The 20000-nt window shown below is 46.4% G+C and overlaps 1 protein-coding gene across 1 annotated transcript in view; it reads left to right on the forward strand.

Moving 5' to 3' along the window:
- Positions 1-16060: 16060 nt before the first annotated feature.
- Positions 16061-20000, forward strand: part of shank2b (SH3 and multiple ankyrin repeat domains 2b) — a gene marked incomplete at both ends in the record, with an annotated part of 82313 nt that continues 78373 nt past the window's right edge. Inside the window, one exon of the mRNA XM_084452505.1 lies at positions 16061-16255. Within this exon, the coding sequence (XP_084308631.1) occupies positions 16061-16255 (195 nt within the window). The remainder of the gene's footprint in view (positions 16256-20000) is intronic.

Below are 20000 nucleotides of genomic sequence, written 5' to 3' on the forward strand. Positions count from 1 at the left end.
TCACTGAGATAACCATCACTGAGATAACTATCACTGAGATAACTATCACTGAGATAACCATCACTGAGATAACTATCACTGAGATAACCATCACTGAGATAACTATCACTGAGATAACTATCACTGAGATAACTATCACTGAGATAACTATCACTGAGATAACTATCACTGATATAACTATCACTGAGATAACTATCACTGAGATAACCATCACTGAGATAACTATCACTGAGATAACCATCACTGAGATAACCATCACTGAGATAACCATCACTGAGATAACTATCACTGAGATAACTATCACTGAGATAACTATCACTGAGATAACCATCACTGAGATAACTATCACTGAGATAACTATTACTGAGATAACCATCACTGAGATAACCATCACTGAGATAACCATCACTGAGATAACTATTACTGAGATAACAATCACTGAGATAACTATCACTGAGATAACTATCACTGAGATAACAATCACTGAGATAACTATCACTGAGATAACAATCACTGAGATAACTATCACTGAGATAACTATTACTGAGATAACTATCACTGAGATAACCATCACTGAGATAACCATCACTGAGATAACTATCACTGAGATAACTATTACTGAGATAACAATCACTGAGATAACTATCACTGAGATAACTATTACTGAGATAACTATCACTGAGATAACCATCACTGAGATAACCATCACTGAGATAACTATCACTGAAAGAACCATCACTGAGATAACTATCACTGATATAACCATCACTGAGATAACTATCACTGAGATAACCATCACTGAGATAACCATCACTGAGATAACTATCACTGAGATAACTATCACTGAGATAACTATCACTGAGATAACTACTGAGATAACTATCACTGAGATAACTATCACTGAGATAACCATCACTGAGATAACTATCACTGAGATAACTATCACTGAGATAACCATCACTGAGATAACTATCACTGAGATAACTATCACTGAGATAACTATCACTTATATAACTATCACTGAGATAACTATCACTGAGATAACCATCACTGAGATAACTATCACTGAGATAACTATCACTGAGATAACTATCCCTGAGATAACCATCACTGAGATAACTATCACTGAGATAACTATCACTGAGATAACCATCACTGAGATAACCATCACTGAGCCATGAATCTGCCAGGCAGATGTTGTGGCCTCTCGCAAAGTTCTCAATTCAGAGGAATGAAAAGAAATATGAATACATTTGGTGAGCTGTTCGGAAGAAAAACATATTTCGAATGATTTGCTTACTCCAAATCTGTCTGATACAAATGATAACTGGATAGGAAATACACTTCTGCAATCACATACTGATATGAACCACTTCTAATGTACAGTAAAATACCGTCCTTCAGTAATGTAGCGTACGGCTCTGTACTCTAACTTAGGTGATTGCATTAATGCATTGTGAGCTGTCATAATACACACTTTTGCCACAAAATCCACAACTAACATGAGGATCTTGAGCACTCATTTCAGACAGTATGGATGAAATAATCAAAAGGTTGATGAATATACATTTTAATCATCAGTATCTATTTGCCAACAACAGTGTTAAAGGAGTAGTAAAGGGAAAATGCATGTTTAGCCCTGTTTTAATGTTACTTATGATATATATACAATGGTTCAGATCAAAACGTTGACAAAACTAGCACTTTTGAGAAAGTCTGATAATTGCTCTACCACCGTTTTGGTCATACAATGTATGTGGATGGGCATCTTGAAAAATCTTTCAAAAACATGTTAAACCCTCGATTTCAAAGACAAGAAACTCACGAGGTGTTAGTTGGCGTTCTGACATATAATTCGTCACAAAGTAAGATTCTAGTTCATCTGGAAAGGCTTTTTTAAATATTTAGCATAGAACTATTTAGTCGCAGCACATACGTGTGTAAACTTCCGCAAACTAGATAGCCTAGCAACATAAACAATAACAATAGCTACCGTAAGTAGTTCCGCTTCCTGAATCCCCTCTGCGGATTGATCTACACATCTACAACAGTCGCTTCAATACAAGTCAATGGATTTCATAAAATTATCAATAAAACCCTACAGGATTCATACTTTGCGGCAAATTTGATGTCAGAACACCAACGGACACCAATTACCCCCTCGGCGACCTTCTTGTCTTTGAAATCGAGAGTTTAACATGTTTTTGAATGATTTTTCACGGTGCCCACCCACATCCATTGTATGACCAAAACAGTGTTAGAGCAATTATCAGACTTTCTCAAAAGTGCTAGTTTTGTCAACATTTTGATCTGAACCATTGTATATGATCATAAGTAACCTTAAAACAGGGCTTAACATGCATTTTCCCTTTACTAGTCCTTTAATAAATGTGTCACCTGTTCTTCCACTAATAAGAAATTATACTCGCATGCACATAGAAAACACAGAGATATTAGGTAAATGTGTTGGAGTTAGCTCCCTACATAGGCAGCCTCACGTCAACCCTATGATCCCTGAATGAACAACAGTATACGGTGTCCGTTTGAGGGTGTTTGACCCTGAATGAGTATACAGTATACAGTGTCCGTTTGAGGGTGTTTGACCCTGAATGAGTATACAGTATACGGTGTCCGTTTGAGGGTGTTTGACCCTGAATGAGGTGATTCGCCCCAGCTGGGTCTGGCTGTTGCCTGGGAGACGGGGGATGTTTTGTAGATGCTGTCCATCAGGCTGCGTTGTCCATGGGGCTGAAGGGGCTGAAGGGGCTGAAGGGGCTGAAGGGGCTGAAGGGGCTGCTGATAGAGTCGCTGTCCACTACTGCGGTGCTGAAGTGGCTGACTGGCATCTCCAAGTGGCCACCCCCATGCTCTGGTCTCTCTGGGGTTACCACAACACACACACACACACACACACACACACACACACACACACTTTCCCTAACACTCTCTTTAACACTTACATACTCACTCACAGACACACATGCGCACAAACACACACACACACACACACACACACACACACACACACACACACACACACAGGCCTAGTTACCCTCCCAGCTCCTTATCCTGTGATATTTCCTGTAGTATGGCACGATGCCAGACGTTTTGTGGGCCCCGAAAGAATAGTCCAGTCCAGCACAGCCCTGACTAGCCCAGCCCAGATAAGTCCAGACTAGCCCAGCCCTGCCTGCCTGCCTGACCCAGTTCTGGCATGCTGAGCTGAGCTGAGCTGGACCGGGGAGTCAAAGACAAATGAAGGTGGTGACACATCTGGGAAGCCAAGGTGATTTATGTTCCTTTCCTCCACTTCCTCCTCCTCCTCCACCAATCACAGGGCTGTGGAGAGCAAAAAGGGCGGAGCCCAGGAAGAGCAGATGTGGTGGTGGTGGGGGGGGGGGACACAGGTGAGCACTGGATACAGTTTATCCAAGGCTAAAAACAACCATAAAGAACAAGATGTCCTACTGTAGTCTTACTAAGATACAGGTCCAAGGGAGGTTGATTCATAAGAATTGAATGAGAGAATCACCACTTATATCATGTTAAAGGCACAAATGTTTCGATTAACCTTTCCTCTATACAGATATTGCATGGCCAATTCTCATGCAGAAATGTAAAAGGAGGAATTTGTTAGTGACATTGTATTTATGTCGCTCTTCCAAGAGATCATCTTTATGTGCATTACTGTATACAGTGTGTGGTTATTGCACCAAAACTGAAACGAAGCTGCGATACAACCCCTCCTCCCTCCACGGTGCGAGCCTAACTGCTCGACTATTTATCGAGCGCCTGAAACCTCATTTTACCTCTCGCGTACCTAGGCGAGCGATCGCTGGACTCACTTTTCTCGACCGCACCGCCGCATAATGCTGCTTGTGGGAAACTATCCGCGGTTACCCATTTACTCATTCGGAGTAGTCCCGAACAAGCAGCTTTGATAGTTCCCCTCTCCTCCGAAGCGAAGGTAAAGAAGTAGAGAAGTGTGATACGGACACTACCTCCGATGAAACAAGGTAAGCATCGCTATTGTTCACTGCGTGGCACCTGTTTTTAATTTTTCTTTATGGGGGCTAATAAGGCTAAAGAGCTCAGAAGATGACATCTCCCCCTCATCCCCCCCTCCCCCCACACACATAGGGCAGGCTAATATATTAGTATCTACTACATTTCTGTATGAAATGGCGACAGTGACTGAAGTTTGTTTCAATAATTTGCTATGCATTGTTTCGGTCGCATCAATTCAAGGGTCATCTGGAACCTAGAACGGTTACCTGGAATTAATTACTAATTATTGTAGAACATTGCTTAAAAGTGAGTGATGCAACTTTTTGATTAAAATGTTATTAATTTCCAAATACACCGTCACCTACCTGTTTACCAAAGTAGCCTAAACCGTAAAATGATGTTACCATTACTTCAGTCAGTCAATTGATTGTCAATCAACCAACCGCAGTGCCTATTAATGATCTCTTAATTACCTTCATAATTACAAGACCCAATGCATTTGACCATAATGACCCATTTCAAATTGTGATGATGAGAATGTTATTAAGATACACTACAATTATGTCCCTCCGTGACAGCAAAATACATAATTAAGATGAATATTATCTCTTAATTGGAAACTGTCTTCTCATCCGCTGATATAATGATATACTGTAGGCTACTGCATCCGTTATGTCCCTTGGCAGAAGCAGCTGTCTGCTTTCTCCTCCTCTTTACAACTTCATACCTGTGATTGATAAACGCATCTCTGGGAAGGATTCTCTGGGCGACGCCCACAGTCCCGTCTTTATAGGCGTATAAATCTGTCTGAGGACTGAGAATGCTGTGCTTTGTTACACACTCTGGATGATGAAGACCAAAGCTTAATCCTTGCCTGCAATCACCACTTCCAGTGAGAGGCGGATGGAGATGTACAGTAGCCTATGTGTAAATGTGTGAGGGGGAGTTGGGGGGGTGGTGGTGGGGGGGGGGTAAGAACCCTTATTTCCCCACCCTTCCCTGACATATTTATCTGTCCTTTCAAAGTCAGCGAACTACAGTAGTGTTGCTCCTGGTCACCACTGCTTTGCTCCCCTCTGAGTCTCGTACTGCATTTAGGCTATTAACCCCCAACGATGTGAACCCCTAGTAGGCCTACATACCAAGTTTGATCAAACAAACCATAAAACAAAGTCTTACCCTAACGGTTTTGCATTGTCAGATCATGACCTTAAAGGACAATGCTCGTTTTTGACAACCTGGACCTTATTTACAACATATTATAAGACGTTTGACTCACCGAGATCACTTTGGTGTAGTTCGGAGGCCTGTAGAATAAATTTAAAATCCAGCGCGAGCCAGTATATCCATGTAATGGCGGTGGTCGGGGCACTGAGAATGCAGCTTCTAAAAATCTATTTTCTGCCGCGAAACGGTTGTTTTCATCAATCTGTCTTGATGAATCGCTAGTTGTGCTTACATAGAGCATAGGCCTGTTGTGGTTTTTCACATGCCTCTGTAATCTATGTAAACGTCTTTAGACACGAAATAGCTTCCTCACTTGCTCCAGCACGCATGCGCACAGCGTGCTGGAGCTACGATTGCGCACTGTGCGCATGCGTGCTGGAGCAAGTGAGGAAGCTATTTCGTTTCGAAAGACGTTTCGAAAGATCATATTACAGAGGCATGTGAAAAACCACAACAGGCCTATGCTCTATGTAAGCACAACTAGCGATTTATAAAGACAGATTGATGAAAACAACCGTTTCGCAGCAGAAAATAGATTTTTAGAAACTGCATTCTAAGTGCCCCGACCACCGCCATTACATGGATATACTTGGCTCGCGCTGGATTTTAAATTTCTTCTACATGCCTCCGAACTACACCAAAGTGATCTCGGTGAGTCAAACGTCTTATAATATGTCGTAAATAAGGTCCAGGTTGTCAAAAACGAGCATTGTCCTTTAAGATCCAAACGGGAATATGAGGCGCTACACTTTTACCTCGCAGCCTAAAAGAAACTACAGTCAGTCTCTCTAATAGATTTGTTCCGTCGCTGAGTTTTTAGGACACCGCTGTTCAAGCGTACAATATGCACCCTCTCCCCTTGTCCCTTAGATCCCAGAGAGAGAGAGAGAGAGAGAGAGAGAGAGAGAGAGAGAGAGAGAGAGAGGGTCCCGTGGGGATAGGGGCCAGGCCAGGGGGCTCCATAGCAACGGAGGAGGAGGAGGGGGAGGAGGAGGCGGAGGAGGTTTCTAATGTTGACAATTTTAATCTGGAGTAAAGCCTAGTACCTGCACTGTTGTCGTGGCGACCAACGTCTAGATGCCGCAACACCGCCTGACCCCGATAGGTCAATCCTCTGTTAGTCATCCGCGGTTCCCGCTCGCCAGATCCTTTGATACCCGGGAGACGATCGTTCTCCCTCGCTATGCTGGCTGTTCCCGGTTGTATCCATGGTAATGAACAGAAATTTGTACCGATATGATGGACGGAAGTAGGTTGTTACAGTGTGGGCCAATTATCGACAAATGGCAAAGGTTTCGTGGAGATTTCTCTCACCTATTTTAGCCTAGTTCTACACCTGGAGTCTGTTCTGCCTCTCGGGAGTGCAGATATCTCATTTTGACAACACTATAGGCTACTATTCATTGTAGTGACGATATAGTGAAAAAAAAGAGTCTATATTATCTGAATGAAATGCAGCTGTGTGTGCAGTAGGTTGTGCTTTACGCTCCGGAGTTCAACTGTCGTTTCTATCCTGCGAGGCCTCCCCAACGCACGTCAGAACATGTTGCTGATGAGAAGAGGTGTATCAATATTGAAATGCATTAATCATCAGTTCCACGTGACCGCATTTATAATGCATACCATCCGAACACATCTGCAGACCCACACCGTGGTCCAGCTGACTGGAGGAGGGAGCAGGCGCTCGCACAGGGATCAGGACACAGCGGCTCGACCTGGACTAAGGTCGGCTATAGATGGGGGATATACAGTAGGATAGATGGGGGATATACAGTAGGATAGATGGGGGATATACAGTAGGATAGATGGGGGATATACAGTAGGCTAGGATATACACAGGTCCATGATGAAAACGAAGACAGAAAAGGAAAATGATTTGTATTGATCGAAGGATAGCATCTGGATAGGATATGAGCTACAGTTTCCACACCATCGGGGTATATCATTTTTGGGAGAGTGGAATAATATCCTTTAGCCTAACCATAGGCGATTTTACCCTCTGAGAGTAGGGGGGGCAACATTTTGACGTGAGAAAAAAAACAGTTCAGGCCTACAGTCAGATCTCATTTTTTTGCGGTAACAGATCAAACCGGAAATAGTTGAGGTCGACGGACGAGGTGTGCCATTGGTGGATTATGAATATATATATTTTTTTAAAGGTAGCCTAGTTTAAGTAATAAATACACTTTTAAAATGAATGATGACCTAACACAAACTGGTACAAACCACAATTATGTATTTTATAATTGTGTTAATTAGTTGTTGTTGTTTTTTAAAGAATTTGAGCAGAGTTGGGCTGGCCCAACAAGCAAGTGCCCCCCCTGCGCCCCCTATAAAATCGCCCATGAGCCTAACGTTACCAAACATCAGCTGTGGGGTGTGGGGTGGGTGGGAGTCCTCTCCTAGGCAGTTGGGGCAGTTATATAATGAGGCGCACATTATTGTATGGAGGATGAGAGCGTGTTGATTAGAGCTGGAGCTCACATAGGCAGTGCTGGGCTGAGATGCTGTCGGCGGTTTGGGGCTGGAGCAGTGCTGGGGCTGGGGTTGGATCTGACGCCCAGCAGAGTAACACACTATCTTGGTTACACACACGCACGGGGAGCTGCCAGACTCTGGGATCTGAGCTCCAGATGGTTGACACAATCACACACTGGCACAGGTGCAGCTAGGCACGAATTAACAATGATTATACATCTGAACACTTCGGTTTAGTACCTCGCTGCTGATGCTCAGCTGTTGTGAGTTCCAACCAGCGGAGTTATTTGGACGATAGAGTATTGGGTGTCTTTTTTTCCTTGCGGTCTAATTGGCTCCGCTATATATTTTCCACTCGGGTGTTATTTCGTTCGTTCATTCATTCATTCGTTTGTTTGTTCGTTCATTCGTTCGTTATTTAACAGGATAACACAAAAACTACAATAGTTATTTTCACGCCAACTTAGAACCCATTCAATTTTGGAGCGGATCAGAATCTGGATCCTGTACCAAGCTATTACATATAAACTGAGTTGTGATGTTAACCATTTCAACTGAGTTACACCAACAAAATGCATTCATGCCCTGTGCTCTCTAAGCACCCTTTCTAGTTGAAAGTAAAACCACTGAAGCACAGCACAGGAACTATTGTGTCTTCACTCTCTGCTCTGCCCCATGGGACACAAGCCTGCTTTCCTGCAACAGCTCCCTCACACGGAGGTCCTTGAAGTATTAATTACCCCTACATGAAAGTAACTGAACATTTGTCCTCTGATTTATCTTTCAGAAGTGCTGTGATTCTAGTGTACAGCTGCATTCTCTGTGTATATCTGTTTCTTTTATTTTTCATGTAACCCATGCTTATTCCCTTATTCTGAATACCTACCGTGTGGAGCAGGAGGGTAGAATGCTAAACGGAGTGCACTTATAGAGTGTGCTTTTATCCAAAGTGCTTTACAATGGCGTCTCCCATTCAAGCACATATTCACACACCAATGGTTTGAGCCTGATATCAGACAGGATTGTCAGACAGGATCTCAACTCGTCCCACTCCGTTGAGATCCTCCGTCGACTGAGTGGAGTGGGTTGATTCAGGCGACTCAGATAATTAGCCTGCTCACTGCGAGCGATTCAGGGTTCAGTGTCTCTGTGGCTCAACGACACTTCGACAAAGCAACCCAGCAAACACGCAACGTCAGGGAGACGTTCAGATCATGTCTTAATAACGTCCGTCTGTCCAGAACTCCATTTGTACGTCTGCTGGACCCCTCAATATTCAAACGTCTGGCTTGGACCCCTCTAAGACGTCTGTGGACGTGCAAAACGGGTTCAATATCTGAACGTAAAAAAAAAAAACATTCATTCTGGCTCCTAATTGGATGTCTTTGGACAAAAAAGACATCTAAAAGATGTCTTTTAGACGTGTCTTTGCTCAGTGGGGAAGGAGGTGCTAGCTGGAATCAAACCTGGGACCTTCCGATTCCTAGACAGCTACTCTACCTCCTGGGCTACTGCAGCCCCAAGAATGTGACCTTTACCAATGGTAATCTGGGGCTGATTAGGTGACAGAGCCGTATATTAGAATATTCTAGACATTTGAATTATACACCTCTTAATGCTAAGATGCTGGTAGGTCCTTGGGGGTGAATGACAGGAATGGAGATGGGCCTAAATGTGCTTCTCTAACCACTCTCTGGGGAGCAGGAGCTTCTGCCTCAATTCAGTGGAAAAAGGTTGTGAGGACATAAGGTTGTCATTGTATTAAAGTTACTGTTAATGTTCTCTTTTGATAGAGAGCTATTTCATCCCATTTCTTTTGACATCACTAACAATCAGAACTTGCGATGTATCCCCCGAGCCTTTTGTTTTATAGACAGAGAGCTCTGACCCCTATGTTCGACGAAGAGCCCTCGATGCTTCATTTGTTCCGACAGCCTGGCGGAAGAACATTTGTATTATGCCACAGCCTTCTGAGACCGAGACTACCCGGGCTGCTGTTGCTCGTTCTGTGTGGATTGAACGCCGTCCTGTTTAAACCCCCAGTCCTGTGTGCGTTGCCCTACTTGCAGGGGCAGCGGGCGTGGCGGTGGAAGTAGTCGTAGTGGTGGCACTGTGGCGATGCTTTTAAGTTGTCCAGAGACGATAGGCTGGTCCGAGACCGTATTCACGGAGACGCCACGCGATGTCCTCCCTTGTATGAGTGACTGGCTGTCGGGGGACCGGCCATAGGTGCTCTGGAGCGAGGGAAACTGTCTCTGGCCTAGATCAACCTCACTCAATACTGCTGCCACAGATCAGTTCAGGATGATCTCCATGAAGGCTCATCACCTCTTTGATTCTCATATGAAGTCTCCGACGCAACTTCAGGCGAGGCACAGACGTCAATGCCGGGCTAATCGGCAGAGGCTAATCAGTCATCAGACGCAACCTACCAGCTGACTGTCAGCTGTCTTAGCAATGGTCCAGCACGTTAGAGTAGATTTAGTTAGAGTACATGTACTTAAGCTGTCAAAACATGTTATTGTTCGCTCACGCCATTACTGCTGTGATTGCTTGCTATCGGCGTGCTCGCCCCACCTCCTCGCCTGCTCCACCTGTGTTACTGTCGATGTCATCTCTGTTGTCATCGTTGCCATCGTTGTATTTACTGCATTCTTCTGGTATTCCAATATGCGTCGGCTAGTGGAAGCCGGGGAACTTGACTTGCTTAGTCTCTGTGGCTCTCTATGGTGATCGTGGGCCGAAACATCCCCGAAGGGCCATCCTAGCGGTCCCTCCGGTCGCCATGGAGGCAGAGGCTTTAGGCTGTTATGAAAGTATTTTTATACTTGGTTTAAAAATAAGAGCACGCGAGTGGTCGATTCAAGCTGGTTTCAAACATAAGACAATAGTTTTATTCTGTTACGATTTGCAAATTCGGACTCGAGCACAGGAAGTGAATCCGGGCAAGAGTGGGTGACTCTGTCATGCGGCCTCTTTTATAACTTCGTATAGAGGGAGGTGACGTGCACTCAGAAAGGGTAAAGGGGAGTGACGTCACAGACCAAATGTTCTATCTAAACAGAGGGATTCTCTGGGAACGGATGAAAAAGGAAGGTTCATAGAGGTCTGTAGGAAAACAATAAGAAACAACTTGGAAGTAACACATTGGTGATAGTTGAATTTCATTAACACTGTACTCCCCTGTGTAGTCCCCCTGTGGCTCTCTTTGACGGTCTTAGTGGGCTGAGTAACCTCCGAGCGACTACCCGATCGCGGCCCACTCTGATCGTCATAGAGGCAGGGGGCTAATTCGATGCCGTTCCCTCTTCCGGCACTCTGGGCCAAGCTGGCCCAGAGGGGGGGAACATCTAAATTATCGCCCCCCCCTACGATCGTGCTTTCCACTACGCAGGGGGCCCCCGAACAGAGCACACCGCCAAAATTCCATATGCTGTATTTGCTGCATGCAAAATAAATGGGTCAGTGTGATCAAGTGATCTCGACTGAAAAAATACAGTTCATTATAAACACCTCAGTCTACCAACTACTTGCTTATCACATGTTTAGAAAAGTTCAGTTAAGAAAACATCCTCCATGTTAATATGCATATTGTCGTTGTCAGATGAAAACCACTATCTATGAAATAGCAAGTTTTCAGAATGTTGAAAAGAACATTCCAATGACGATGTTTCTGAACATCACGTATGAGCTGTTTAGAATACATTTAATTGGTCCCAGGGCTGTGAGGGTTCAGAGGTTATAAAGGGTCATCCCAGGGTCGGTTGTAAAGGGTCATCCCAGCTTTCAATTGATTCACCCGACAGCGACGATATGTAAATGCACTGTGAGAGTGACATGTTTCTACACCGGCGCTGCTGTTCTCTGGTTAGTGCTGAAACCCCCGGGGTAGAACGCAGAGGTATAACTCTGTAGTGAACGGTCCTCGGAGGAAACGCGCTCTCCTTTTCATTATACGGACAGTGGGATGGGATCAGTCTCTGCCCAGTCCAGGGCTGTCCAGGCATGTTGTGGTAAAGTTATATTCTGCCGTATCGTACCCCATCTCTACAGACTGATGTCCAGCCCCTGCCGGGTTCCTCATCACTAAATGCGTTATGCGTTTCTCTCTGGCGAGACTGGAAGTCCCTATGAACTACAACCTGATCTACAGTATGTGAGCACTAGGGGCCCCTGACATGTCTAACCTGGCTTGCTACTGGGACAGACGCTCAGCCAATATGTCTCACCATCTGGACCCCCGGTGCTCGTCTCCTCCTATGGAGGGACGGGGGGCGGGGACGGGGACGGGGGGGGGGTGAGAGAGTCCATACGTTAGCCTGGGTCAGTGGCTCCCTGGGCGGGCAGCCCTAGGCGGTGACCCTGGGGTTAGAGGTGCACGGAGGAGACATCCAGGGACACCGGGAGGCTCCTCACACCTGACCCCATGCCCCGGGTTAATGACACCTACAGGGACACTGAGGCAGAGCTGGGGCAGTCACAGCGAAACACCGCAGTGGTCAGAAGGGAGAGATGGAGAGGAAAGGGCAGAGTGAGTCACGGAGACGGAGCGAGCAGGGTTCTTTAAAGAGAGGGCCTGGGAGAGGGACAGAGAGAGCTGGCTTCATTGCCCCACATGAGGCTACTGACTACTGTGCTCAGATAGAGCCTGACCAGGAGAGAGAGGTGGAGGTAGCCCTCCTCCCTGAGATGCAGCGTGATATGAACCTGCCCCCCCTGGACCCTGGCTGAGAGTTACCTGGGCTTGAGGACGAATCTGTGTGTGTGAAATCTGTGTGTGTGAAAACGCCTGAAGTGCTACTAGAATATGTACTTTACTGTGGTCAATGCTGTCAATGTGTTTTAAGTTCTTTAACCGTCCCTGTATGGATATTCAACATCTGCTAGTCATGGGGTTTCCCAGATAGCAAGCGGATGTGTAATGATTCTGGGCCATATATGGGCCGGAACTAAGCCACAAGGGCCAGATCTGGCCTGTATATGGCCCAGATCCGCTTGCTATCTGGGTTGGCTTCAGGACATACAGATCTAGCTGAAGCCTATAGTCACCTTGGGAATGAGCAATTTATGGTTCTTGGCCATAACCCAGTGTTATAGCCATATTAGCAGAGGTGTGATATTTCAGTGTTATGTCCTCTGTAGCGTGACTAAGCTCATTACAGCGGCCACCTGATCCCTTCCTCTGGGCTTTTAATGAGAACTCGGACTAAATGGAGCAGACTGGACCGGATCAGACTAGAGTAGTCCAGACTGGATGAGACTGGACAGGAGTACACACTGGTCAGGGTGCTCGCTGGGGATCTTAACATGCTATATACTGTGTAGGAGTGGATAGATTTGGGGGGAAAGGTGTATTTTAGTTGTCCGCTTTTCTATCATGATGCCAGCTTTTCAGGCTGTTTCAGGGACACCAGTGTATTATTATGTGCACATAGGTGGAAATAAGTGCTTTTCCCTACAATTCACAGTTTCTCTGGGGGCACAGGTCCAGTCAGGCAGTTCATTCACTCCACTCTGACGCATCGGCTGTGATCACGGTGGTGCTCTTGGACAAACGCTTGTCAAACGCTATTGTCAGTAGTCCAGGGCCACGTTTCCCAGAGCCATCGTAGCGCTACAGTACGTTCATCGTAAGATACGTCGTAAACTCTCCCTCTAGGTGCCGCGTCGTTTCCCAGAGCCTTCTTAGGCTAACGGATACCTTGGCTAAGGAGGCTCTGGGAAACAGCTCTTCCCAAGGTACATCGTACATTGATCTTACCATGTACCTTCTGAAGATGCATCGTAAGCTCTCCCTTGAGCTGAGGCGCTGTTTCAAAGAGCCTCCTTAGCCATGGTATACCTGAGCCAAGGGATACTTTCTTAAGGGCGGTCTGAACCCAGCTCTATAGGCACAATGGTCAAATCGGTGTAGGCCTCTTTCGTTTGCGTAAAGTATCCGCAAGTCGTTTGAGGTGAGTCCAGTATGGGGGGGGGGGGGGGGGCGGTTGAAAGAACCGGCGGAGGTGTACCTTTTCCAAGCCAATCAGCTGTGCCACAGTATAATAAACAGGCGCGAGAACGGACGAACCAGCATAGATTTGGAGAGGAAAAGGAGAAAACTCTTTAGGCTGCGCGGGACGATATCGACATCCTCTTGGGTGAAGCACCGTAGGTACAAGAGCGGAAATTACAGAGCCAAGTATTGATATGAAGCGTTACGGTTGCTTGGGAGGAGACAGAGGCGGCTGTCAGTAGGTACTTAATGAAACGGTGGCGAGGAGAGAGAGCGCTGTGTTTCTCCGTGTCAATATTTGACTCCCAGCTCTGACAGACAGGGACTTCCTCCGTAGCTGGTTTACATGCTGCTGCTGTAAATGCCTTGTTGATGTTGTTGTTGGCCCCCACACTTTAATTGGCTGCAGGCCAACCTCCTCCCAGGGTCCGGCTCGATCTGGCAGTTGTTGATGTTGGGGGGTCTGGAGGAAGTGGCGGAGACAGCTGTGATGAATGGCGTCTGCGTGCGCCGGGCTCTGGGGAGGAGACGAGCTGCTGCTGGAGCAGTTTTTATGAGAGTAATTTGTGGCAGAGATCCTCGTGTCTAGCTGGAGATCCGTAATGGTCTGGGCGTCTGGGCCAACCAGAGACAACAGCAGCCAGGAGTGGATGCAGCTCCATCAAAACTGCATTTGGTGCGTGTGCGTGTGCGTGCGTGCGTGCGTGCGTGTGTGTGTGTGTGTGTGTGTGTGTGCGTGTGTGTATGTGTGTGTGTGTGTGTGTGTGTGTGCGTGTGTGTGTGTGTGTGTGTGCGTGTATGTGTGTGTGTGTGTGTGTGTGTGTGTGTGTGACATCTGTCATGTCATTGTTTTTTTGTTTATTTTTCAATATCTTTTGTGTTTTTCTTGTTTTCCTTTCACCCTTGGATAAACAATATCTCAGAATTGGATCGTCAATACTGTCAGCTGTGAATGTGATCCATCATCTCTAAGATGACACAACCACTAGCTTCCACCTCCCGACTCCAGATCTCTCCACCTCTCTGTCTTTCACTACATGTGAAATGTACAGTATGTGTTGATTGTTTCATTAACTCACATCAATTAATAAACATTAGACAGACATTCTAACAGAGCTAAAGATACAGCTTTTAGTTTTGTGTTGTTGGTTTAAATGTAAATTCAAGCTGTTCCCGGTCTCTAAAGCAGGCATGTTTTTGTTGTGTCTCCAGGATGGATCACTCCTCTCCTCACTGTCATAGTCTCCGAAGGGCATTTTTACAGCGATGTCACTCATGGCTGTAGATCTGTCACTTGTCAGGTTCCTGTCTGTGTGATAAAGTGTGAGACAAGTTCCCTCCTATCTTTTTCCACCCCAGCTCCCAGCTCACCACGTGATCAAGCCACTGATGTCTGTAAATCTTCAGTAATCAGTCGACCGCTCAACTGTTGTCAGAGAGGCTAAGATGTCAGCCTGCTTAGACAAATCACAGATTTTGAAAAGCGTTGATAACTCATTTGAGGGCATTGGGAGCGTGGTGGAGGATAATTTTCAATTTTCTTCCTACAGCCATGAGTGTGACATTAAAGCAGTGCTTGTTTGGTTATAGGATGGTCGCTTGGGAAAGTGCGTCATCCAGAACTCAAAACTAGGACATCAATAGGAAAGGCTGTGAGCGTGTGTGTGTGTGTGTGTGTGTGTGTGTGTGTGTGTGAGAGAGAGAGAGAGAGAGAGAGAGAGTGCATGTTTGTGTGTGCATACGTGTACAGTATGTGTGTGTGTTGTGTGTGTGCATGTTTGTGTGTGTTAGTGTGTGCGTGCTCGCTTGCTTACTTGTGTGTGTGTGTGTGTGTGTGTGTGTGTGTGTGTGTGTGCACAGTAGCACACATCATCTTGCGTTAAAGCTGAATAACCCTCTCTTCTCCCTTCTCTCTCCCTCCACCTTCTATACTGTCTCTCTCTCTCTACCCTCTATGCTCTGTCCCTCTCCCTCCCTCCTTCCTCTCCCCTCCCTCACTCCTTCTCTGCCTCCATCCCTCTCTCTCCCTCCCTCACTCCTTCTCTCCCTCCATCCCTCTCTCTCCCTCCCTCACTCCTTCTCTCCCTCCATTCCTCTCTCCCTCCCTCCTTCCTCCCCCCTCCCTACCTCTCTACCTCCTCCCTCACTCCTTCTCTCCCTCCATCCCTCTCTCTCCCTCCCTCACTCCTTCTCTCCCTCCATCCCTCTCTCTCCCTCCATCACTCCTTCTCTCCCTCCATTCCTCTCTCTCTCTCTCCCTCCTTCCTCCCCCTCCCTACCTCTCTACCTCCTCCGTCACTCCTTCTCTCCCTCCATTCCTCTCTCTCCCCCCCAGCAGAGAGTCCCATAGCGATGCCTCGAAGTCCTACCTCCAGTGAGGAGGAGATGGCCCAGAGTCTGTCTGAGGGTTCTGGCGGTTCTGAGTCGGACAGCTCCAAGGACGAGGCCAAGACGGAGAGACTCAGCAGGAGGGCGGACAGGCCGGGCAGGACCCCACGGACAGACGCCCTGGTCATCTGCGTGGTCATCCCTGACCTGCAGGACTCTGTGAGTACAGACACGGACACACACACACACACACACACACACACACACACTCCATGTAGAGACTAGGCCATGCACTCCCAGAAAAAAAAGTTTCTATACATACGTTTGTCACTTTGGGAGCCCTCTGGAACATTCCTTTTGAGGTCAGATAGCTTAATAGAACTTTGCTTCTATTGGTTCCCCTATAGGGGGAGTCTTTTCAACAGAAATTGAGATCGAATCCAAGTCTCCTGCTTTTCAGGCGTAAGCAAACCCACTGAGCTAAAGCCTGGGTGTTATAGTGTGGGGACCCACTGAGCTAAAGCCTGGGTGTTATAGTGTGGGGACCCACTGAGCTAAAGCCTGGGTGTTAGAGTGTGGGAACCCACTGAGCTAAAGCCTGGGTGTTAGAGTGTGGGAACCCACTGAGCTAAAGCCTGGGTGTTAGAGTGTGGGAACCCACTGAGCTAAAGCCTGGGTGTTAGAGTGTGGGGACCCACTGAGCTAAAGCCTGGGTGTTATAGTGTGGGGACCCACTGAGCTAAAGCCTGGGTGTTAGAGTGTGGGGACCCACTGAGCTAAAGCCTGGGTGTTAGAGTGTGGGGACCCACTGAGCTAAAGCCTGGGTGTTATAGTGTGGGGACCCACTGAGCTAAAGCCTGGGTGTTAGAGTGTGGGGACCCAGCACCAGCCTGAGGGGTTCAGCAGGGTCTCTCCTTACCGAACCACCTCTGTAGCATTTTCAATGGGCAGGTCTCCCATGACCCAGTATAGTTTTGAAGATGAATGAAGAACCGGATGGAGGTACACGAGAGGCCAGCCTCCATGACCCAGATACTGACGCTGCGCTGGACTGCACCACTCCGCCAGTGGAAACCCTGCATCCAAGAGGCTTTTTTGTAGTCAAGGATCACCCAAGCACTGGGTTTAACCTTCTGAAAATACATGAACAGCTGATGCACTGTACTGTGCTGTAGCTGACTCCTCCCCTTATTTTTGTGCATGTGAAATGTGCACGTTCTAGTTTGGCGGTGTAGTCTTACAGTAGAAGTGAAGATGTTAGAATGAGGCCACTGAGACCAGGTAGAGAGGATACTCATCACCCTGGCTGGCAGAGTGTAAATCCAGAAGACCTAACAATGCACAATGTACGAGATGGAGGCAATGTCACATTTTTAAGAGAAGCGTGTTTTTCAGCCAACTAATTAGGAGAGTTGCCAAGGGAAACAAATAGGTTAGGTTATGTTAAGAGTACATACATTTGTTTATTTAAATTGTGTATAAATGCCCATTGTTCTGCCTTATCAAAAAGAACCCACACAGTTGCACAGTGTCAGTTATGCATGAAAGGATTTTCGGGATAACAAGCGCAGTGCTATATTACTGTATAAGCCGACTAATTGATTCAACTAATTTCATTTATTGCTTATCATTCTCCACTATTAATAAGCACCCCTGCTCGGGTCCTTATGAATATGGAAATGTCTGTCTTTGTTTGGTCTCTGCAGGAGATTGGATCGGTAATTACTGTTATCTTTAACACGGGTTTTCACACTGTTATAGGCTCCCCTCAATCCTTTTACTGTAAACAAACGCTATGTATTCACACACACACACACACACACACACACACACACACACACACACACACACACACACACACACACACACACACACACACAATAATGCATAGAAACACACTGGCAGTGCAGAAGTAAGCTATTGTTTGCACAGGCCCATCTGTTCTCTCAGTTTCTCTCTCCTAGTCCTCGTCAGGAGCTGAGATGTACAGGGCTCAACGCCAGCGCCAAAGACTATAGGCTGCCAATGTTACTTTGTGAATGTCCCATCAGGGATTAAGTTCATATCTACAGCTTCCAGAAAGTACTCACACCACATTACTTTTTCCACATTTTGTTATGTTACAGCCTTAATCCAAAATTGTTTAAATTAATTTTTCCCCATCAATCTACACACAAAATCCCATAATGACAAGTGAAAAAATTTTTTTTGCAAATGTATTAAAACTGAAATATAACAATATCACATCATATGTACAGTACATACATATTCAGACCCTTTACTCAGTACTTAGGCGGCTACATGATTTGGAAAGGCACACACCTGTCTACGTACAGTATGTAAAGTACATACCACAGTTGACAGTGCATGTGAGAACCAAAACCAAGCCATGAAGTCGTATTCCTCTGAGACATCTGGGAGAGGGTACAAAAAATAATCTGCAGCATTGATGGTCTCGAAGAACAACATGGCCTCCATCATTGTTAAATGGAAGAAGCTTGGAACCACCAGGACTCTTCCTAGAGCTGGCCGCCTGGCCAAACTGCGTAATCGGAGGAGAACGGTGGTGGTCAGGGAGGTGACCAAGAACCTGATGGTCACTCTGACAGAGTTCCAGCTTTCCTCTCTGGAGATGGGAGAACCTTCCAGAAGGACAGCCATCTCTGCAGCACTCTACTAATCAGGCCTTTTAGGTAGAGTGGCCAGACGGATGCTTAAGTGAAAGGCACGACAGCCCGCTTGGAGTTTGCCCAAAGACACCTAAAGGACTGTCAGACCATTAGAACCAAGATTATCTGCTCTGATTAAACCAAAAATGAATTAAACTCCTCAAAAATAGTTCGGAAACGTTATTTCAGTAGATTTTTTCTCCCCTTTAATACAGATGGGTTTTGTATTTTATATCGCTGGAAAGCCTGATTAGTCACCTTTACAACGAGGTACAACTGGTAAGGATTGTGGATTCGTGGAATGAGCAACACAGCTAAACGTGTGGGTAGCGCCCTCAAAAATGTGCCAAAATCCCCATCAATATTCTTCTGTTGCTATTCACTCTTATTTTGAGCTTCAAGTGCTGTCAGTTGTCACGTGGAGAACGCTAGGCAGAACGCTGCACAGATCGCGTGACATCTTTCAATCGGGGAAGTGTGATGGTGTGGGGCGGTACCTCTCTCGCAGGCAAAACAGAACCTGTCATCATTGAAGGCAATATCAATGTAGTGAGATATCGGAATGAGATTCTGGAGCCCGTGGCGATCCCACATCTCCAGAATCTGCGACCTAACTCCATCCTCCGGGATGACACCCCTACAGAGTCAGGATCATCACAGAATATCTATCCATCTATCCATCTATCCATCTATTCATCTATCCATCTATCCATCTATCCATCTATCCAGCCATCCATCCATCCAGCCAGACAGCCAGACAGCCAGCTGGGGGTCAAAAGGTCCCCGATTCAATCCCAGCTCTATTTGTGGATGTATAGTACTGTACATCACATGTCAGCTTGAACTAATCTGTGCTGGAAAACTGCTCTCCTCTCTCTGTCCTCTCTCTGTCCTCTCTGTCCTCTCTCTGTCCTCTCTATCCTCTCTCTGTCCTCTCTGTCCTCTCTGTCCTCTCTCTGTCCTCTCGGTCCTCTCTGTCCTCTCTCTGTCCTCTCTATCCTCTCTCTGTCCTCTCTGTCCTCTCTATCCTCTCTCTGTCCTCTCTCTGTCCTCTCTCTGTCCTCTCTCTGTTCTCTCTGTCCTCTCTGTCCTCTCTCTGTCCTCTCTCTGTCCTCTCTGTCCTCTCCTCTGTCCTCTCTGTCCCCTCTCTGTCCTCTCTGTCCTCTCTCTGTCCTCTCTCTGTCCTCTCTCTGTCCTCTCTGTCCTCTCTCTGTCCTCTCTGAACTCTCTCTGTCCTCTCTGTCCTCTCTGTCCTCTCTCTGTCCTCTCTCTGTCCTCTCTGTCCTCTCTATCCT

Source organism: Borostomias antarcticus, assembly GCF_949987555.1.
Source record: "Borostomias antarcticus genome assembly, chromosome: 18".
Lineage (NCBI taxonomy): Eukaryota > Metazoa > Chordata > Actinopteri > Stomiiformes > Stomiidae > Borostomias > Borostomias antarcticus.